Source organism: Prionailurus viverrinus, chromosome C1 (genome assembly GCF_022837055.1).
Source record: "Prionailurus viverrinus isolate Anna chromosome C1, UM_Priviv_1.0, whole genome shotgun sequence".
NCBI lineage: Eukaryota > Metazoa > Chordata > Mammalia > Carnivora > Felidae > Prionailurus > Prionailurus viverrinus.
Genome location: NC_062568.1, coordinates 168,505,335 through 168,525,805, shown reverse-complemented (window position 1 = coordinate 168,525,805; position 20,471 = coordinate 168,505,335). Strand labels below are relative to the sequence as shown.

At 42.6% G+C, this 20,471-nt stretch overlaps 1 protein-coding gene across 1 annotated transcript in view; it reads right to left on the bottom strand.

Annotated features, from left to right (window-relative positions):
* The window catches only part of FYB2 (FYN binding protein 2), a 129,107-nt gene that overhangs the window by 39,535 nt on the left and 69,101 nt on the right, over positions 1 to 20,471 (bottom strand). Inside the window, exons 5-7 of the mRNA XM_047870744.1 lie at positions 16,678 to 16,778; positions 6,736 to 6,770; positions 3,285 to 3,316 (exon numbers count right to left, since the gene is read on the bottom strand). Of these exons, the coding sequence (XP_047726700.1) occupies positions 3,285 to 3,316; positions 6,736 to 6,770; positions 16,678 to 16,778 (168 nt within the window). The remainder of the gene's footprint in view (positions 1 to 3,284; positions 3,317 to 6,735; positions 6,771 to 16,677; positions 16,779 to 20,471) is intronic.

The window sequence follows — 20,471 nt, the reverse complement described above, 5'->3', positions numbered from 1 at the left end:
TCTGCCTCCAGTTCGTTCACTTTGCCTTATAAACTAACAAGTTACAAGGAGGCAGAGCTCTGTGATTTCTGTACCCCAGCACGAGTGCCGTGTAATCCATGGCGGCAATAGCACAATCCTGGCACAGAGCGGTACTTAGTACTCCCGAAGGAAACGAATGACCGCCGTGCACAAGAATACAGATGGCAGCTGCACCGGAGGGAGTGTAAGAGAGGCAGGGTGGACGGTGTCATGAAGAACCGGGACAGAGGACCAAGGGACAGAATGCTGGAGAACATCAACACCCATATGAGAACTTCTGCTTCTGGCATAGTGAACTAGATTTACAGCCACAATTATATGGAAGGCAGAAGGAGAGGAGCCCTCAAAGAAAATCAGAGAGGGGCCACCAAGGGAGGAAAAGCACCAGAGAGAGCGCTGTTCTGAACGACAACGGCAAGAGTTTTAAGGAGTTTCTTTCCTTCATGCATCTCATAACTGAGCACTCACGCCCACCATTAAGGCCATATGCTAGTTCTGTGATGATCAGGGGCTGTGAAGGAGGGCTGGGTTCTAATCCCCACCATCCCCCTTTCCGAAAGTCTAAGACTTACCTGTCTAAAAAATCAAATTGTATCATTTATAAATGAATGGTCACGGTGCCAATCTCCATGGTTACCATGAGAATGAAATGTGATAAAAATGTTGAAAGCCTAGCACTGTTCAGAGCACATAATGGGCCCTCAATAATTCTCGGTGTACTTTTCTTCATGGAAGCATTTGCTATGTCAGAAGTACCCGATTCTCATGTTCTCACCGCACACTGCTGGTATTTCTCCTGAAGCATTACCTGCCTTGTTGACATTATGTCCTTTGTAACCTATCTTCCTGTCCCTCAGGCCCTTGTCTGGTACTTTCTACACAACTGGACCTCCATAAATGGTTATCAAATCCAATTCGGTATTGTGACTTCTAGGGAGACTGTAAGGAAATGGGGTATGTTATCCCTGCTTTGAAACTTGTAATTCCCCCCGATCTATAGTATAAAGTCTAAATCTGTGCCAGCCAATAGTGACTACTATCCAGGTGTGGCTCTGGAGCACTTGAAATGTATCAGGTTCAAAATGAGCTGGAAGTATAAAACATATTTGGATCTTGAAGACTTGGCATGAATACAATACTATAAAATACCTCAGTATCGATTACATGTTGAAAGAATATTTTGGTGTACTGGGATCAATGAAATACATTAATTTCACCTGTTTCTTTTTACTTTTTATTTTTATTTTTTTTTCTTTTTTTTTTTTATGTGTCATGTATTCTTTTTTTTTTTTTTTTTTAACGTTTTTATTTATTTTTGGGACAGAGAGAGACAGAGCATGAACGGGGGAGGGGCAGAGAGAGAGGGAGACACAGAATCGGAAACAGGCTCCAGGCTCCGAGCCATCAGCCCAGAGCCCGACGCGGGGCTCGAACTCACGGACCGCGAGATCGTGACCTGGCTGAAGTCGGACGCTTAACCGACTGCGCCACCCAGGCGCCCCATTACTTTTTATTTTTAAAAAAATTTTTTTCAACGTTTTTTATTTATTTTTGGGACAGAGAGAGACAGAGCATGAACGGGGGAGGGGCAGAGAGAGAGGGAGACACAGAATCGGAAACAGGCTCCAGGCTCTGAGCCATCAGCCCAGAGCCCGACGCGGGGCGAACTCCCGGACCGCGAGATCGTGACCTGGCTGAAGTCGGACGCTTAACCGACTGCGCCACCCAGGCGCCCCTCTTTTTACTTTTTAACATACGGCTACTAGAAAACTCTTAAATGACATCTGTGGTTTGCCTTATAGTTCCATCGGATGGGGCTGGTCTAAATGGCAAATAGACAGCGTGGGCCCTCCTGGATCCCGCTCTGTACGTGCCCCTGGCTTCGTTCCTGCTGCTCCCACACTGCACCTTATGCTCGGGCCTGATCTTTGTTTGTGGATTCCTGGACCAGCCTCACTGTTGAACAGTATGTCTTTGCTCCTACTTTTCCTTGGGCCTGGAACATACATTCCGACATTTTCACCTGGCCAATTCCTACAGGTCTTTCAAGAATCAACTCAACTGTCAACTCTTCAAGAAAGGGGGCCCAGAGCCTCATCTCTGGGCTTCTATAACCTCGTAGCAGTGATTATAGTATATTGCAAAGTCCTACTTATGTGGTCATCTGCCTCCAAATAGCTCCTGACCCCCAACCATTCTGGCCTCCACTCCCGTCTTGAACCAAAGGCAGAGAATATATTCTATTCATTTTTGTACTTCAGAATCTAGCGGCATCTGAACAGAGGTAAAGCTCAATAAACATTGAATGAATCACTCGACATGTGCTTACCAAGTGCCCAGCACCAGGGTAATTATGGGGACCATGAATTGAGGCAGGCAGGCCAGAACTCAAGGAGAAACACGAAACAGGCTTCCCCTATGATCCGTTGCTTGCGTTCGTATCCTCGGTCAGAAAATTTTGATACTTCTCCAGAGTTCACTGACCGTGTTTACCCTAATGTATTAAAAATAACTTCAGGGGAAGAGTGACAGACACAGACTCTGAAGAGGCGGGTAAGAGGCCAGTAATGCCTTTGCCAAGACCGTGCTCTGAACCCACCAGTAAAAGAGGTTTTAGCAATACCAAGAACAAGACAACATGGGCCCTCCTCACAAGGAGCTCCGATGGGAAGGAGGTAGAGGAGAGTGAGGATGAACTGGCATGTTAGCAAATAAATGACATACAGCGATGTCAGCGCCAACTTGTGACCTTACAGGGAAGGGGCTAGGTACTTCTCTCTGAAGGAGGGGAATTGGGAAGGCTTCTTACAGGAGGGGTGTCTGATGGTCGATGTTTGCCAGATCATCAAGTTGGGGAGTAAAGGCACAGAGACTCGAAACAGCACGCTGGATTTTGGAAACTAAGGTCTTGGGGAGTCACGTGATCATTTTATGCCTATTTGTGTGACTCCCACAACCCAGGAGCCCCTGAGGGTAGTGGTCATATCGCACCACTGCTGCAGTCCCCGCAGTTAGAAAGTGACTGGCTAGTGACGTGGGGGTCTCAGTAAGTGTTTGCTGATGAGTTTGGCGTGGGCTAGAACAAGGCAGGAGGCAAAGGCCGTGCAGGAGCCCTGAGCACCTTCTCTGTACCAGGCACCTTGCGGGGCACGAGGGAGGCTGAACCAGGCCAGTTTGCCCAGCTGGCCATTGAGGAAAACTAGTTCAGTCATCAGAGGGTCAGTGGTTGGATAAATGTTTTTCCATTTGAAGGTAAAACTCACCTAAATTCTCCACGGAGACCACTCTTCCAAGGCTGAAAGTAAAGAGGAAACTGGTCATTTTCATAAATCAATCCAAACCATGCCTTTGTTGTTTGGTTACAGCCCATTAGAGACTTGAGCAAAAGATGAGGTGAGGCCCGAGGACACAGCAAAGGCAGACACGGACAACAGAAATTTCCAGGAACCATGAGAGGAAAACAAGCACCCCCAAAGCTACGGCACACGCCAGAAGAAATGTGTAATTTGCTTAGAAGAACTCATTGTCCTCTGCATGCTTTTTCCCGGAAGGCCTCTGTAGAGGAACGACTTTCTGGTCACTTGAGGAAATATGTGCTTGGGATATTGGGGCAATGTTTCAGTGGGCAGAAGTGGTTACTGAGTATGTAAGCCATGCTGGGGACTCTCCCTTGCTGGTCGTGCCCCACCTTGATCCAAAGTCAGCTGTCATATGATCTAGATTTGGCTCTGTTAAAATTACGTCCCAGTGACCACAACAGAGCTCCTCGTTTATTCAGTCGTCACACAGATCTGATTCATTCATTATTCTGAATCTAGACGAGAATACTGAAGCAAACAGAAAATATCTAAGCCTCGAAAATGCTGCCACCAAGACCAGCCTCATAGCTCATTTACCCTCCTTTGAGGGTAACCCCACAAGCCTTCATTCAGGACTACTGGTTTTTCTTTTCTTTTTTTTTTTTTTTCAACGTTTTTTATTTATTTTTGGGACAGAGAGAGACAGAGCATGAACGGGGGAGGGGCAGAGAGAGAGGGAGACACAGAATCGGAAACAGGCTCCAGGCTCTGAGCCATCAGCCCAGAGCCCGACGCAGGGCTCGAACCCACGGACCACGAGACCGTGACCTGGCTGAAGTCGGACGCTTAACCGACTGCGCCACCCAGGCACCCCAATTTTCCATAGAATTCTAACAAACTGGATGGCAGCACAGGTAAAATAACACGTCAGACGGACCTCTGCTGCGTTACTCACAGGTTGTTTTCTCTCTCTGAGCCTTGAGTTCTCACCTGGGAAATGAAGCAGAGATACTACCTCTGCGGGGAACACTGAGGATTAAGTGCTCCCACATTTGCACCAGTGCCTGACACACAGTAAGGACTCGGCACGTGCTTTTCCACGTGAAAGACTCCCTTCCAGACACAAAGGTATTGACAAAGAAATCCTAACTGTCCGACAGGAGACAGCAAACACCCTTGTGGTGGTCGGATGTGAAGGGATCTAGCTCCGAACACCTAACAAGGGCCCAAAAGCATTTCACCAAGAAAAGCGTGAACTATGCCCACTCAGTCCATTATGTTCCAGAGGATTCCATGTCATCAAGAAAAGGTGAAGTCAGATTCCACCCACCCAGTTAAGAATACTGAGATCAACAGGGGCGCCTGGGTGGTGCAGTGGGTTAAGCATCCGACTCTTGATCTTGGCTCACGGCACGATCTCACGGTTCATGAGTTCGAGCCCCACATCGGGCTCTGCACTGATGGTGTGGAGCCTGCCTGAGATTCTGTCTCTCCTTCTCTCTGGGCCTCTCCTGCTTGTGCTTTCTCTCCCTCTCCCGCCCTCCCTCCCTCTCTCACTCAAAATAAATAAAAACGAATACTGAGTGAACACAATTCATGTCTCTAAGTTAAGACTTCAAAGTTAAAAATACTTTCAAGCTTTTTAAATTTTGAATCGATTTAGCTATTTATGGATTTCACCTGTGCAGGAAAGTTTATCATTTGGTGATGCTGCCAGATAACTGACGCCAGTTTTTTTTTGGTTTGTTTCCGGAAGCTTTTTAAAATCAGGGGCGCCTGGGTGGCGCAGTCGGTTGAGCGTCCGACTTCAGCCAGGTCACGATCTCGCGGTCCGTGAGTTTGAGCCCCGCGTCGGGCTCTGGGCTGATGGCTCAGAGCCTGGAGCCTGTTTCCGATTCTGTGTCTCCCTCTCTCTCTGCCCCTCCCCCGTTCATGCTCTGTCTCTCTCTGTCCCCAAAATAAATAAACGTTGAAAAAAAAAAATTAAAATCAGAATGGTTCTACCCTGGTTAATAAGAACAACAATCATTTATAGTTTTCTAGCTATAAAGCGTACCCACTAACGAACAGTCCTTTGCAGCAAGTGTAAGAAAGCAAGCAGAAAGATGTAAGATTTGACTAAATGAAACCAATGAGAAAAGAGTAAACTTTAACTGACCCACAACATGAAGTCAGCACCTACTGTGTGCCAGGCACTTACCTACTCTGAGTTCTCCCAGCGATGATGAACTCCCTTATTTACTGAGCATCTACTACAGAAGATATGGTAACCACAAGGCATATGCTTCCTGTCCTTACAGAGAATACACATTTTACACAGACATAACTGGGGCTCATGACTGCAACAGAAGCCAGCACTTACTATTAAACTGTTCACCTGAATTTACCTTATTCTCATTCCTATAATGACCCCAGATGCTGGTACTTCTTTTTTATTTTTAAAAAAATTTTTAATATGATTATTTAAATTTTTTTTTAATGTTTATTTATTTTTGAGAGACAGAAACAGAGTGTGAGCGGGGGAGGGGCAGAGAGAGCGAGAGAGAGAGAGAAAGACACAGAATCTGAAGAGGCTCCAGGCTCTGACCTGTCAGCACAGAGCCCGATGCAGGACTTGAACTCACAGACTGTGAGATCATGACCTGAGCCAAAGTCGGATGCTTAACCAACCGAGCCACCCAGGCGCCCCATAAAATGATTATTTATTTTTGAGAGAGAGAGAGAGAGACAGAGTATGAGCAGGGGAGGGGCAGAGAGAGAGAGGGAGACACCCAATCCGCAGCCGGCTCCAGGCTCTGAACTGTCAGCACAGAGCCCTATGTGGGGCTCGAACTCACAAACTGTGAGATCATGACCTGAGCCAAAGTCGGATGCTTCACCCACTGAGCCACCCAGGCACCCATGGGTACTTCTATTATCTCTATTTTACAGGTGAGGAAATGGAGGTTCAAGATCACACAGCCAGGGGCTGGGATTGAGGCCAGCAGTGATTCTGCCTGAACCCTAATCAAGCTGTTCCAAGGTGGCACCTACACTGTGCCCACGAGGAGCCAGAAAACGTGCCTTCAAAGGGCTGGTCATTCTCGTGAAAACACAGATATGCACATTTGGCTTGTGCCACAGCAGTCCTCTCTCTGAAGGGACAGTTATTAAAGGCCGGTTGATGCTGGCCGCCATAGATAAGGGGCTTAGAATGGATTGGGACCAGATTCTCTCCCCCTTCCACATTTTCTATCTCTGTTATTATAGGCCTTAGGCTACAGAATCTTAACAGCTAGAGTCTTGGAAAACCCTCAGGAATCAGGGGAAAACCAAAAGCAAAGGCTTTTCTCCTTGTTCATAAAAACAAAATACTTTACAATCAATTCTGTATACCTGTTGTAGTTATAAAGTTGGTAAAAAGAGCAAACAATACCTTTCGCAGTTCTTCAATTTCGACTTCGTAAGTTGCTAAAATAAATACGAAAAACATTATATCAAAGGCAGTGTATTCACCCATTCCGTACAGCACCCAGGATTCAAGCGATTACGCAAGACTGCAGAGCTCAGTTTTCTCAGCCTTCAGAACGCGGATCTGTGTGAGGCTTTGTCTACACGGTTTGGGAAACTCTCGGGTCACTGATCAGGGCTTTAATCCATGTGGGGATTTCCAGGATGGAATAGAGAGTCAGTGAAAACACTTGAAACAATTTTCAGTGTCCTGTTTTGGTAAACAGATGTGCACCCAAAGCTTAGGAGAGAGCACTGAAATTTCGTGGTAGCCATAAGAAGGGGAACTTGGAAGGGAAAAAAGGACCCACCCCCCCCCAAAAAAAGCCTAAATCTAACTTCAACAAAATGAACTCCATAGCACAGTTATAAGTGTCTTACTCTATGACTGTTTTGTTTCCTTAGTATCTTTTTTTTTATTGTTTATTTTTGAGAGAGAGGGAGGGAGGGGAGGGAGGATGGACGGACACAGGCAGGGTAGGGGCAGAGAGAGAGGGAGACACAGAATCTGAAGCAGGCTCCAGTCAGAGCAGAGCCCCATGCAGGGCTCCATCTCACTAACTATGAGATCACGACCTGAGCTGAAGTAGGACACTTAACTGATTGCGCCACCCAGGCACCCCCTCCTTAGCACCTCTTGAAAAGAGGAGACTGGCCACCAGCTAAGGTTGGAATTCCTTTCGATTGTTTCTGAGAGTTCTGTGGAACGTATTGAGTGATGTGATCCCAACCTGAATGATTAGCAAACGCCAAGGAGTGGCAAGAATGTGGGTTCAGAGCCCAGTCCTGCCATTTGCCATCTATGGGACTGCAGACAAACTCCTTCATTTTCTTGAGTCTCAGTGTGCTCATTTGAGAAAGGTAGTCAATGGGAAACCTCCTTACACAGTTAATGGGGAGGTTAAAGGAGATGATGTAAGAAATGGAACATACCTAGCAGAGCACCAGACATTGTATAAAAAGTGATGGGTTTTTTTTTGATAAATTTGCTTATTTGAATGTTCTTTCTTGAAATGTCATCTATAAAAGTGTTTTCCCTACTGCTAATGAATATACGGGCATAATAGGTAGGGCTCTCCCTGTTTTTCTTTTCTTTCTTGCTGCTAGGGTCCTGAAGGTTTTGTTTAAAAAACTGACCAAACAATATGTTGCATTTCTCAGCCATCATCATTCTACACAGGTAGTCCATTGATAAAAGAAATGAAATCCTAGGCTTTCTTTAGGGATTGCCTACAAGTGACTACTGAACAAAGACCTAAGATTCTCTACGTATGATTAATACTATGTGCTTCAAAATAAGTAACTGTACACTTTTACTTTTTACTGATTTTTGAATCAAAAGGTATTACACCTTGCTATTGCTTGCTTTAAAACCTTTGTTTAGCCATTAATACATTACAATCATATTTGCTTATGATGCAATTTACTCCATGCCCATTCCAAGTATGGCTTTTCCAGTTTTAAAAATGATAATTTCCCTCCCCTAACTTATTTACTATTTTTTGCTTTTCAAAGAATTAATAAATCACGATCTTCTTGCTTCTCGTTGCCACCTGGGGAGAGGGGAGATATTAGTATCCTGTCTTAGAGATGGGGAAACCGAGGCTCAGAGGAATCTTACTTGCCAAGGCTAGGACACAAAAGTACACACGGAGTAAATGATGCGTTCATAACCTGACGATGCTCTTTACCAAAGTGGAGGTGCCCCAATGATAAGTTTTGCCATCACAACTTGCTCCTAAGGTAGGAATATAAAGGACAAAGGACTGTACCCCGAGGGGTTAGGAAGGGACTAGGACATAACAGGAAGATGCAGCCCACAGCACTGGAGCCCTCTCTCTCCACTGAAGATCTTTATCCCAGCTGGGGAAAAAGGAACCTATCAGAAGATGGTCTTTGGCACCCTCCAACGGCCCGTACCATAAAATGACCACAGCCTTTGGCTTTTTCTCCACGTGCTCTCTGTGTGGCCTTGGAAAACCAGGAGGTGAGAGCACTATTACTAGTATACAGAAACAAGAAGCAGCAGTGGCTAATAGTTTTTACACTTACAGATAGCAGGCACTAAGCTAACTGTGTAAATGCGTGATTTCACTTAATTCGTACAGTGATCACCAGTGATACATTTCACTAATGAGGAAGCAGATGCCCAGAGAGTGACATTACTTTCCCAAGGTCATTCAGTTAGCAAATGGCCTTCAAACTTCCTTCCGGCCATGATTCATTCACTTAAATCGAATAGCACCCACAATGATGGGTAGAACTCTTATTAATGTTATCCTCAAGGGTTTCTAGTACTCCTCAGGAAGCACAGTCTGAATGGCTGGTCTAAATAACCTCTGAGGACAATTCTGCAGAGCTTCTAGAAAAGCTTAAACCCTGCTTACCCCAGTTCTATACAAAAGGGCAAAGCCTCAGAAAGGCTTGGAGCTATGTGTTGAGCTATGCACCCCAGAGGGGATGGTCTTGTAACATCTTGTTAGATTTAAGTCTAAGTGTTTATCTTCCTTGAGAAATTGTAAATGTTATGAAATTTTCTGATTTTATTGTGTCCATTGCTAGGATATAGAAATAGGATTTTTTTAATGTCCATTTTGTATCCCGTTACCTTATTGAATTCATTTACCAGTTCTATGAATTTTTTTTTTTGGGGGGGGAAATTCCTTGGGATTTTCTACCTAGACAATCCTGTGATCTGCAAATAAGGACAGTTTAATTCTTTGATTTGTATACCATTCATTTCCTTTTCTTGACTTATTGCATTGGCTAGAACTTCTAGGAAATGTTGAATAGGTGCGGTTAAGAGTGGACATCCTTGCCTTGTTGCCAATCTCAGGGAGAAAGTATTCAGTACCTCTCCATTAAGCATCATGTTAGCGGTTGGCTTTTTTGCAAATGCTTTTTTTCAAGTTGAGGAAGTTCCTCTCTATTCCTGTTTTTCTGAGGAAAAAGTTATCATAATGGGTGTTGAATCAGTCAAATGCTTTTTTTGCACAGATTGAGATGATTGTGATTTTTCTTCTTTAGGCTGTCAATAAGGATTTCATTGATTAATTTTTGAATATTGAACCAGCTTTATCCCTGAAATAAACAACATTTGATTATGGTATAATTCTATTTTATATCTTGCTGAATTCTATTTTCTAATATTTTGCTAAGGATTTTTCTGACTATACTCACAAAAGATGTTAATCTGCAGTATTATTCTTGTGGTCTCTGTCTAGGTCTGGTATCGGTAACATCAGCTTCTTAAAATGAATCAGCAAGTGTTTCCTCCTCTTCCATTTTTCTTGGAAACACTGTGTAGAATTGGTGTTAATTCATTTTTAAACATTTGACAGAATTTTCCAGTGAAAAGTCCCTAGAATTTGAGGGGCGCCTGGGTGGCGCAGTCGGTTAAGCGTCCGACTTCAGCCAGGTCACGATCTCAAGGTCCATGAGCTCGAACCCCACGTCAGGCTCTGGGCTGATGGCTCGGAGCCTGGAGCCTGTTTCTGATTCTGTGTCTCCTTCTCTCTCTGCCCCTCCCCTGTTCATGCTCTGTCTCTCTCTGTCCCAAAAGTAAATAAACGTTGAAAAAAAAATTAAAAAAAAAAAAAAAAAAAAAAAAGAAAAGTCCCTAGAATTTGAGATAGCCTTTTTTGGGAATTTAGTTTTTTATTTACTTAAAAATTTTAATTCAAGTATCGTTGACACAGTGTTATAGCTTTTTGGGGGGAGTTTTAAAATCATGGATTCAATGTCCTTAGCAGTCATAGGGCTATTCAAATGATTTATACTAGGTTACTTGAGGTACTGTGAGCTTTTTGTAGAACTGTTCCTTCTTCAAGTTGTCAACTTTAGACGTGTAGAATTGTTCATAATATCCTTACTGCCCTTTTGATGTCTGCAGAGTTTGTAATGGTATCTCTGTTTCATTCTTGATATCGTTCATTTGTGTCTTCTCTCTTTGTTACTCTTGCTAGACATTTGTCAATTTTATTGATCTTTTCAAGGAACAAGCTTTTGCTTTCATTGATTTTCTCTATTGCTTTTCTGTTTTCAATTTCATTTATTTCTGTTCTTGATCTTTCTTTTGTTCATTCCCCTTGTTTTAGATTTATTTTTCTCTTTTTCTGTGTTGAGGTAAGATCTTAGATTTAAAGATTTTCCTATTTTTTATTGTAAACATTTAGTGCTATTAATTTCTCCTCTGCATTCCTTAGGCTATGTCCCACAGATTTTTATATATTTTCATTTTCATTAAGTTCAATATATATTTTGGTTACCCTTGAGACTTTCTGACCCATGGATTACTTAGAAAGGTGTGTTTTTGGTTCTAAGTGTTTAGAGAGTTTTCTGTTATCTTTTGGTTACTGATTTCCAGTTTGATTACATTGTGAAAATACACTATGATTTCAAGTTTTCCAAATGTGTTGAGATTTGTTTTATGGCCAGAATATAGTCTATCTTTGTATATGTTTATGGGTGCTTGAAAGTATATGTATTCTGCTCCTGTTGTGCATTCTATAGATATCAGTTAGATCTTGTTGCTTGATGGTGTGGCTGAATTCTTCTGTATCCTTAATGATTTTCTGAGTAGGTGTTCTGTCAATGTGGAGAGAGGGGTGTTAAAGTCTCAAACTATAAGCCTATTTGTCTATTTCTTCTTTCGGTTTCTGCTTCACATATATTACAGCTCTGGAGCTCGGTGAACACACATTTAGGATTGTTCTGTCTTCTTGATGGATTGACCCTTTTCTTATTACATAATGTCCTTCTGAATCTCTCATAATTTTCTGTGCTCTGAAGTTTACTTTATCTGTTATTAATATAGCCATACCTACATTCTTTGGATTAAATTTACATCTGCCAATCCCTTTCTTTTCATTGGCATATTTAGACAATTTACATTTAATGTAATTAATGCAATCATTGTTATGTTAGGGCTTAAGTCAGCCTTTTATTTTTTATTTTTTGTTTATTCTGTTTTTTGCTCTTCTGAGATTTCCTGTTTTCTTATGGGTTACTTGAGCATTTTTTTTTGAATTATTTTTTATCTGTAGTGGTTTTTTTAAATTATATCTCACTGTATACCTGTTTTAGTGGTTGTTCTATGGATTACACTATATGTACACATAACTTATCACAGTCTACTGGTGTGGACATTTTATCAGTTAATGTGAAGTATAGAAACCTTACTTCCTTTTACATCCCTTAACCCTTTCCTTATAATGGTCTTACATATTTCTTTTATATACATTTAGAACTACATCAGACAATGTTAACAGTTTTTGCTTCGACCAGCAAACATAATTTAGAAAATTCAAAAGAAGAAAAGTGTGTCACATTTACTCACATTTGTATTCTTTTCCATTGTTTTTTCTCCTGAACTGATGGTCCAAGATCCTTCCTTTTATCATTTCTTTTCTGTTTAGAAAGCTTCCTTTAGCCATTCTTTCAGGATAGGTCTGCTCTAACAAATTTTCTTAGTTTTCCTTCATTTGAGAATGTCTTGGTTTCCCCTTCAATCTTCAAGGATATTTTCACTGGTAATAGGATTCTGGATTGATAGTTCTTTTCTTCTTGCACTTGAAAAATGTTGTGCCACTTCCTTCTAGCTTTCAAGGTTTCTGAGGAGAAATTCAGTCATTCAAAATTGTTTTCCACCTATAGGTAATATATCATTTCTTTGCTACTTTCAAGAGGTTTACTTTTTATTTTTTAGAAGTTTGATTATGTTTTTGTGTAGATCAGGTTTATCTTCTTTGGGGTTTTCTTGGCTTCTTCAATCTTTTATGCCTTTTACCAAATTTGGGAAGTTTTCAGTTATCATTTCTTCAAGTACTTCTTCAGTAGCATCCTTTCCCCAATCTTTCCAGTACTACAATTTAAGTCATAGTCCCACAGGTCCTTGACTCTCTGTTCATCACCCCTCCCCCAGTCGCTTTTCTCCATGCTGTTCAGATTGGATACTTTCTATCATTTCTTTCAAGTTCATGGATTCTTCTCTTCTCATTCTGCTGCTGAGCCCATCCAGTAAGCTTTTTATTTTTTATTGTATTCTTCACTTCTAACATTTCTGTTTCTTTTTTTTACATCTTCCATTTCTTTGCAGAGACATTCCATTTCTTCCAAAAATAAAACTATTTTTTGTGTGTTTCAGTCATGTTCATAATTACTCAAGCATTTTTAAAATGTTTTTTATCTTGAGAGAGAGAGAAAGGGGGGCGCAGAGGAAGAGGGAGAGAGAGAGAATCCCAAGCAGGCTCCACACTGTCAGCACAGAGCCTGGAGTGGGGCTTGATCCCACAAACCATGAGATCATGACCCAAGCCAAAATCAGGACTGAGTCACTCAACAGACTGAGCCAGCCAGGCGCCCCAACACTGAACTATTTTTGTAACAACTGCTTTAAAGTCTCTGTCAGAATATTCTACTACTTCAGTCATCTCAATGTTGGCATCTACTGATCACCTCTTTTCATTCAAGTTTACACTCTCCTGGCTCTTGGTATGATGAGTACTTTTCTATTGACACCATGGGCATTTTAAGTATTATGTTAGGAGACTCTGGATATTATTGGAAGCTTCTATTTTAGCTGGTTTTTCCTGGTGGCAGAAATGGGGGTGACTCTTTTCTGTCGGGTGAGGGAACACATCCAGGTTCCCCACTTCCTGGCCTCCTGATAACGCAGATGAGGGCAAGTTTCTTCACGACTGCTGGGCAGGACTGGGCACTCCAGTTCCGCACTCAGCTTCTGCTGATAAGGCTGGGAGTGGTAGGAGTGCTTGCTATTATTCCCCATTTGGCATCCTTACTGCTGGGTAGTTGTCCAAGTCCTGACTCTCCACTAGGTTTTCTCTAACACCATCCCAAGAGGGAAAAGAAAGGGCACCTTGTTATTGCTTGATGGGCGGGAGACTGGAATACAAGCTCCCCACGTGGTCTTCACGGACGTCCACTGTAGGTGAAGGGTTTTTTACTCCTGGCAGGGATGGAAGTCCCAGCTTCTGACCTGACTTTCTCTGATACCACCTCAGCAGAGCTGTTGGGATGTGTACTGCAGCCTCATGAGGGTGTCTTAGGCTCCCCACTCAGCACTGGCTGGTAGGACGGAGCCACGGTTTTTTCTGTGACGTTTGGCGGGAGAGGAACAGTTATTGTCTTGAGGCGTTCTGTTTTTTCTAGGCTGCCCCTTTTCTGGTCCTTTGGCTAGACAGAACAGGCTCTTGCTGGACCTCTTTCTGTTTGTGCTCACTGGTGTTTCCGGACTGCCAACTTCTTCACCTCCAACTCTGAGATAAATGAGGCAAGAAGAAAACACAAGGAACTCACCACCTACTCGTCCTTGGGTCTTCAGGTCTCTAGCGGGTCCACCTTCTTGTTTCTACCTTCAGAGTCTTCTAGTTTTCTTATGCTTGTTTTACATATACTGTCTGACTGTTCTAGCTGTACTTAGCAGGGGCAATAGGGAAAAGTATATATGCTCCATCTTTCCAGAAGCACAATTCCACTTGACCTCAAATGTCTTGCTTTACCCAAGTCTCAGAACAACTCCACAAAGGAAATATTAGGCCCATTTTACAGGTGAAGACACTGAGGTTCAAATATCATTCATTAAGTGATATAAAGATAACGGAAAATAAATGGGGGAAGAGTCAAATGAGTAAGTACAAGTGGAGGTAAAAGAGCTCATCTCCTCCTCCCCTCTTCCTCCCCTCCCCCCCCCCCATAGGGTAACTTCACCTTGGTTGGCTCTTTAAAGACGAACAAGGAAAGGGGTGGGGACATGTAACAAGATCCTTTTGACCCTGGGCTATAGTTCCTCAGCTTCTTCAGCCCTGGTATGTCAACCCTACCTCCCAGCAGGATATTCTCTTTGGCAAGGGACACCCTCACCACCCTCACCTGTCTCCCACCTTCCTCCCTTTCTGCTATCCTATGCTCTGTTACTCTCCATTGAATCAGTGACTTATTTTCTGAGCCCTTTCTCTTTCAGTCATAAACACCTGTCTCTTTGGGAAGTACACAAAGAACCCTCAGGGAAAGACTGTATAGAGGCTTGACTTAGTGGTTCCTTCTGTGGGTACCTCAGGTGATGTCCCCTGGCAGGTTCACCTTGAACATGTGTCGCCTGAGGAGATCAAATGCAGGCCTCCAGCTTCTCATTTTCAATATGCACCTTCACCCTTCATGACAAGGGGCCTTGCACATGTCCAAACCACACCTACACCACCCCCCATGAGCTGCTCTCTCTGCAGCCCAGTCTGTCCTGGGACTTAGGGATGAGACCCAAGCAGGACCTCAGACAACCACTTGGGAGGGGGACATTCTGAAGGTCTTATGTATCCAGAGACAGAACGTATAGGCTCTGACTGCCGCATCTAAATGGCCCTGTGAGCCCTTGTAGAAAGGCGTGCAGTTGGAATTTAGTCCAAATGGAGCCCACGGCCTTTCTATTCAAAGCATGGTTTGTAGACCAGCAGCATCAGCACCACCAGGGAACTTGTTAGAAATGAAGACTTTCAGGTCCAACCCCAGAGGTACCAAACCAGAATATGTTAAGCAAGATCCTCAGGTGATTCACATTTTAAATGTTAGAATTTGAGAAGCCATATTCTGATGTTGGTGCCCAGACACCGCAAGAATGGAACAATCCTGCCTTATGGAGGTGAGAGGGGAAAGGAGTTGCTTTTCTTGAGGCTAGTATTTTACAAGCCATAGGGAAGAGTCCAAACGTTGCCCAGTCGAAGAGTCAGAAAGAGGTTCTCCAACCCTTTAGTTCCTGGGGGAGGAAAGCGAAATTTCAATGGGATCCCAACTCCTACTCCACAAACCTCTTCTGTCTGTATCCTCAGGCAAATGACTTCTCCCAGAGCCTTGGGTCTTTTCTCCATACAATAAAGAAGCTGAATCAGATGATCTCTCTTTAACCCTCTCTCCAGGGAAGCAAAAACATTCTTGAGCGAGAAGCAGAAAAATACTGCAAAGAGCAGGCATCTTAGAGGCAGCCTGAGCCCGTTTCACAGTAGAGCTTACCATATATTCCTTGTGTGACCCTGTACAACTCAATCTCTCTAGTACTCAGTTTCCGGTCTCAAAAAGTGGGCGAATAGAACTGCTGTAGCAGCAAGGATGTACACAGAGAGCCCAGAGAACACACAGAACCACAGAACTGTGGCCCACAGTATAGGTTCAGTAATATTAGTGTTCATTCTGACACAAATATTTGTGCCTTTTATAGAGAATCGGCTGGTCCTATAGGCAGAACAAAGACACAGAAACTTGTAGAAATGTTATGAGTTCCTGCTTGTTCATTTTCTTACCTGACAGGGTCTCTTTCTTCCTAGAGAGGTCTGAGCTTTGTTGGCAACACCAGAGGCTGGAAGACTTAGCTCTGAACCAGTGGTCAGATCCATCAAATGAATTCTCTGCTGCTATTCAGACTAAACACAGGGACCTAATTCTCATAGTCTGTTATCTCCCTCTCCACACACAGAGTTACCAGGGGAGTTCAAGAAAGACACCAGAAGAAGAGAGAGGAAGTTTCTATAGGAGGGGGAAGGAAGAAAAATGAATTGCCCTATCTTGATTTTCCCTCCCACATATCTATAGAAGGCAAGGCATCTAAGTAGATTGGTGAAGGAGAGAATAGAAAGGGTAGAGAGAAGGCAGCACTAGGAGTTGTGAGATAGCAGTGATGCCCAAATGGATTTATTTTTATTTTTAAGAGACCAGACAAGGGGGGGTGGGGGGGAAGAAATGAGATGGTGGACCAGCATGGCTGTGAATTTTTAAACTCATAGTTAGCTAGAGGGAAAATACCACTTTTGCTGCATTTTCATTCCACACAGGGTTACAGTATTAATTGGCTTAGCAGACTTACAATCAGCAATTTCTTTTGCGGTGCACAGGTTAATGGAGTTGCCAGAGTGTTTCAGATATGAAATTGTCGCCTCATAATTACGTGGTTCTTCAAATTCAGCACTGAGAAGCATGGAGGAAACAAAAAGGTTACTTAAAATAAAACATTGCTTTAAACATTTTAAAACTTTTTCTGTTTTTTTTCTTCATTAGAGAAGTAACATGCCTGACAAATACGGTGATTTAAACAGATATGGAAGGCGCACCACCCCTACTCTCAACCTACAGGAATTCTGAAAAAACGTAACAATACAGAGAATTATATGAAGAACACATAACTCATCTAGACATCAATAAAGTCTCCAGGGGCCAGATATAGAGAAAGAAAGTCACAACTAAAGATGTATTATATGCAAAGGGAAACTGAGACAGATAAGGAAAGATCTTAATGACTGGGTGGTCGAGGATTTACTTTCTGAGTCAGAAGTTAAGTCTCAGACACAGGCTTCCACTGAACGGGATGTTAGATCCAAGCTGTCAGCATAAAGTTCAGAGTCACAAGATGCCATTTCATCGGTAAAACAAATTGTAAAAAATATGTGTGCTGGTTCCCAGGGAACAGCAGGGAAGCTTGGTATCTGGCTCTGATCACAGGAGCTAAAAGAGTCCCCCATGAGAAACCGAAAACTTGAAAACCTAGCACTAAGTACAAGTGGGTTTCTGAATGCATGGTGTGTATTTCAGAGAGACACAGAGACACAATAGTGCTAGAAATCCAACCCTCTCTTGTAAGGCCAATCTGAAATCGTTTTGTAAAGATGTTTCCACAACCTAAGGCACCTATGGTCTCCAAAGGAAATAATCCCCACATAAAACAAGCTTATAGTATAAAAAAAATGCAAACCACACAAAGAGATGAGGTACCACAGATAGTCAGATATAACAGAACGACAGAAATAATAGAATGACATGCAAGTGATTTAAAAATAAGTGTTTTAAATGTTCAAAGAAATAAAGGAATAAAAGCCATTAGGCAAAAACAAAACAAAAGAGAACAAAAAAACAAAGATAAAAACAAAAAACAAGAGTGTGGGAAAAAAACCACGTAGATTTAGGGACAGGAGACAGGAGTTATAGAAATCATAAATACAGTTGTTGAAATAAATAATGTAGATGTTGAAAAGCAGACCAGACACAGCAGAAGAGAGAATGAGAATGAGTTAGATCTAAGGAAGTCATTCAGAATATAGCACTGAGAGAATGAAGAGATGGAAAATATTAAGAGAAGTTAACAGTGGGGAAGACAGAATGAGAAGGTTCAAAATATAAAGACGAGGAATTCTGAAAAGGAAAAAGAAAAAGGATGAAGAAAAGGAATCAGTATTCCCATGATAATAGCTAAGACTTCTAAAGTCAATAATGGACACAAATCCTTCTATTGAAACAGCTTCAACAATAAGAAATAATGATAAATCCACACTTAACACAGTTTGTAATAAGTTAGCGTAAGTCAAAGAAAAAAAGAAAAATGTAAAATCTGGGGGAGAGAAAATATAGATTACCAAGGAGCAGCAGACTTACGATGGACTTCTTTCTAGCAACAGTAAGTGGTGGAGACTGTGGATAATAAGTATACTGAGGAAAGATATCAGTACCAAATTATCTTCTAGCTAAATTGTCATTAAAAGTGAGGGAGTAACAAAGATCTTTTCAGAATACCAGTACACACGTTTACTGCTCGTAGATCCTTGCTGAAATACATCAACACATTCAAAGAAACTGAACTAGTAATGAAGTAGGCTATAGGAAACAATGGTGGGGGAGTATTTAGAAAAGATGGCAGAGTAGGATTATCTTTAGCTCACCTTGTCCCACAGACACAGTGATATAACAACTACATCTATGGAACTAACTCTGAAAATGATCTCAAGACTGGAAGAACACACCTTCCGTGGTTAATTGTACAGAAACCACATGGAAAACGATAAGGGGGTAGAGACACAGTTGGGAAGAAAATTCCAAGCAAAACTAACCAAAAATGAGAGAGACACCACAAGCACAGAGAAGTAGGCTCAGACCTGACCCCAGGCACCCCAGGCACTAGGGGTCTGCATTGGAAGAAAAGCTCTCCTACACATCTGGCTTTGAAAACCAACGGGGCTTAATTACCTACAGGAGCTTTTAAAACCAGCAGACTTAACTGTGGGAAAACAAGGCAGTGAAAGGAATCTGAGTCCTCTCAAAGAGCCAGCGTACTAAATAACTTGGCTGAGACACAACACAAAAGCAGCAGTATGAAAGGTGTCTGGAGTGTACATTAAGTTTTATTTACTAATCTCAGAACATGTGCTGTCAGGGCAGGAATCTTCAGGAGATTTCTCCAGGAACAAAAGCAGTAGTGGGCACCACTTCTCTTCCCCCAAACACTCCAGATGGCCAGATACTTGTGGGAACCAGCTCTAAAACTCTCCAACTTGCTAGCAACATGTGCCCCACCTCCATGTTCACCTGCAGACACCCCCCCACCCAGCCCACCCACTTCAGCAGGTGTCCCTTCAAAACAGCTCCTGCCTGGCCATACCCTGCATGTGGCCCCAGCAGAACCCAGTATCACTCCAAAGTGACTCCTGCCCTAGGGAGAAGGGGAGATAATCTTAAACACTAGCACACCCATAGTTCAAGCACTGGCTGTTGAGGAAGTGGGCCCTGCTTTTGGGTGAGCCTACAACTGTGGCAGAGAGGCTAATTGCAGACATATAGTCTGAAGGCTGACCCTGCCCACCTAGGAGCCCCCCCCACCCCAGCCTCAGACAGGCCTCACAATAGCTCAGGACCAACACTGCCCAGTGTGCTCACAACAGAGAAAACAGGTCACTGAAGCCAGCTGGTCTGAAGGCAATCACAACGCCGACACAGCAGTAAGGTGCACATAGTAAGCCCACAAAGGAGACATCCCTGGAGTGCCTGATTCTGGTAATTAGGAGGAATTGTGCTATAGGACACAATAGGACCTCTTCTATACAAGGCCGTTACTTTTAAGACCAGGAAAGGTAGCTGAACTCCCTAATGCAGAGAAACAAACACAGAGAGTTAGACAAAATGAAGAGACAGAGGACTATGTCCCAAATAAAAGAATAGAATAAAATTACAGCAAAAGAGCTAAATGAAACTGAAATAAACAATATGTCTGATAAAGAATTCAAAGTAATGGTCATAAAGACACTCACTAGACTTAAGAGAGGATAATCTCAATGAGAAGTTCAACAAAGAGAGAATAAATATTAAAAAAGAATCAGTCGGAGATGAAGAATTCAATAACTAAAAAAAAATACAAAAGAGGGAATCAACAGATTAGAAGATGCAGAAGAACAGATCAGCCATCTGGAAGGCAGAGCGATAGAAAGTACCCAAGCTGAACAGCAAAAAGTAAACAAATAGTTAAATAAAGGTTAAGGGAATTCAGGGACATAATCTAACACAGTAACAGTCACATTATAGGGATCCTAGGAGAAGAGAGAGAAAAGGAGGCAGAACACTTATTTGAAGAAATTATAGCTGAAAACTTCCTGAATCTGGAGAAGGAAACAGAAATCCAGATCCAGAAGGCAAAGAGAACCTCTAGTGAAATTAACCCAAGGAGGTTCACACCAAGATACATAATTAAAGTGGCAAAACATACTGATAAAAAGAAAGAATTTTAAGGGCAGCAAGAGAAAAGAGTTACATACAAGAAAAACCCCAAATGGCTATCCGCTGATTTTCTAGCAGAAATTTTGCAGGTCAAAGGGAATGGCATGATATATCAAAGTATTGAGG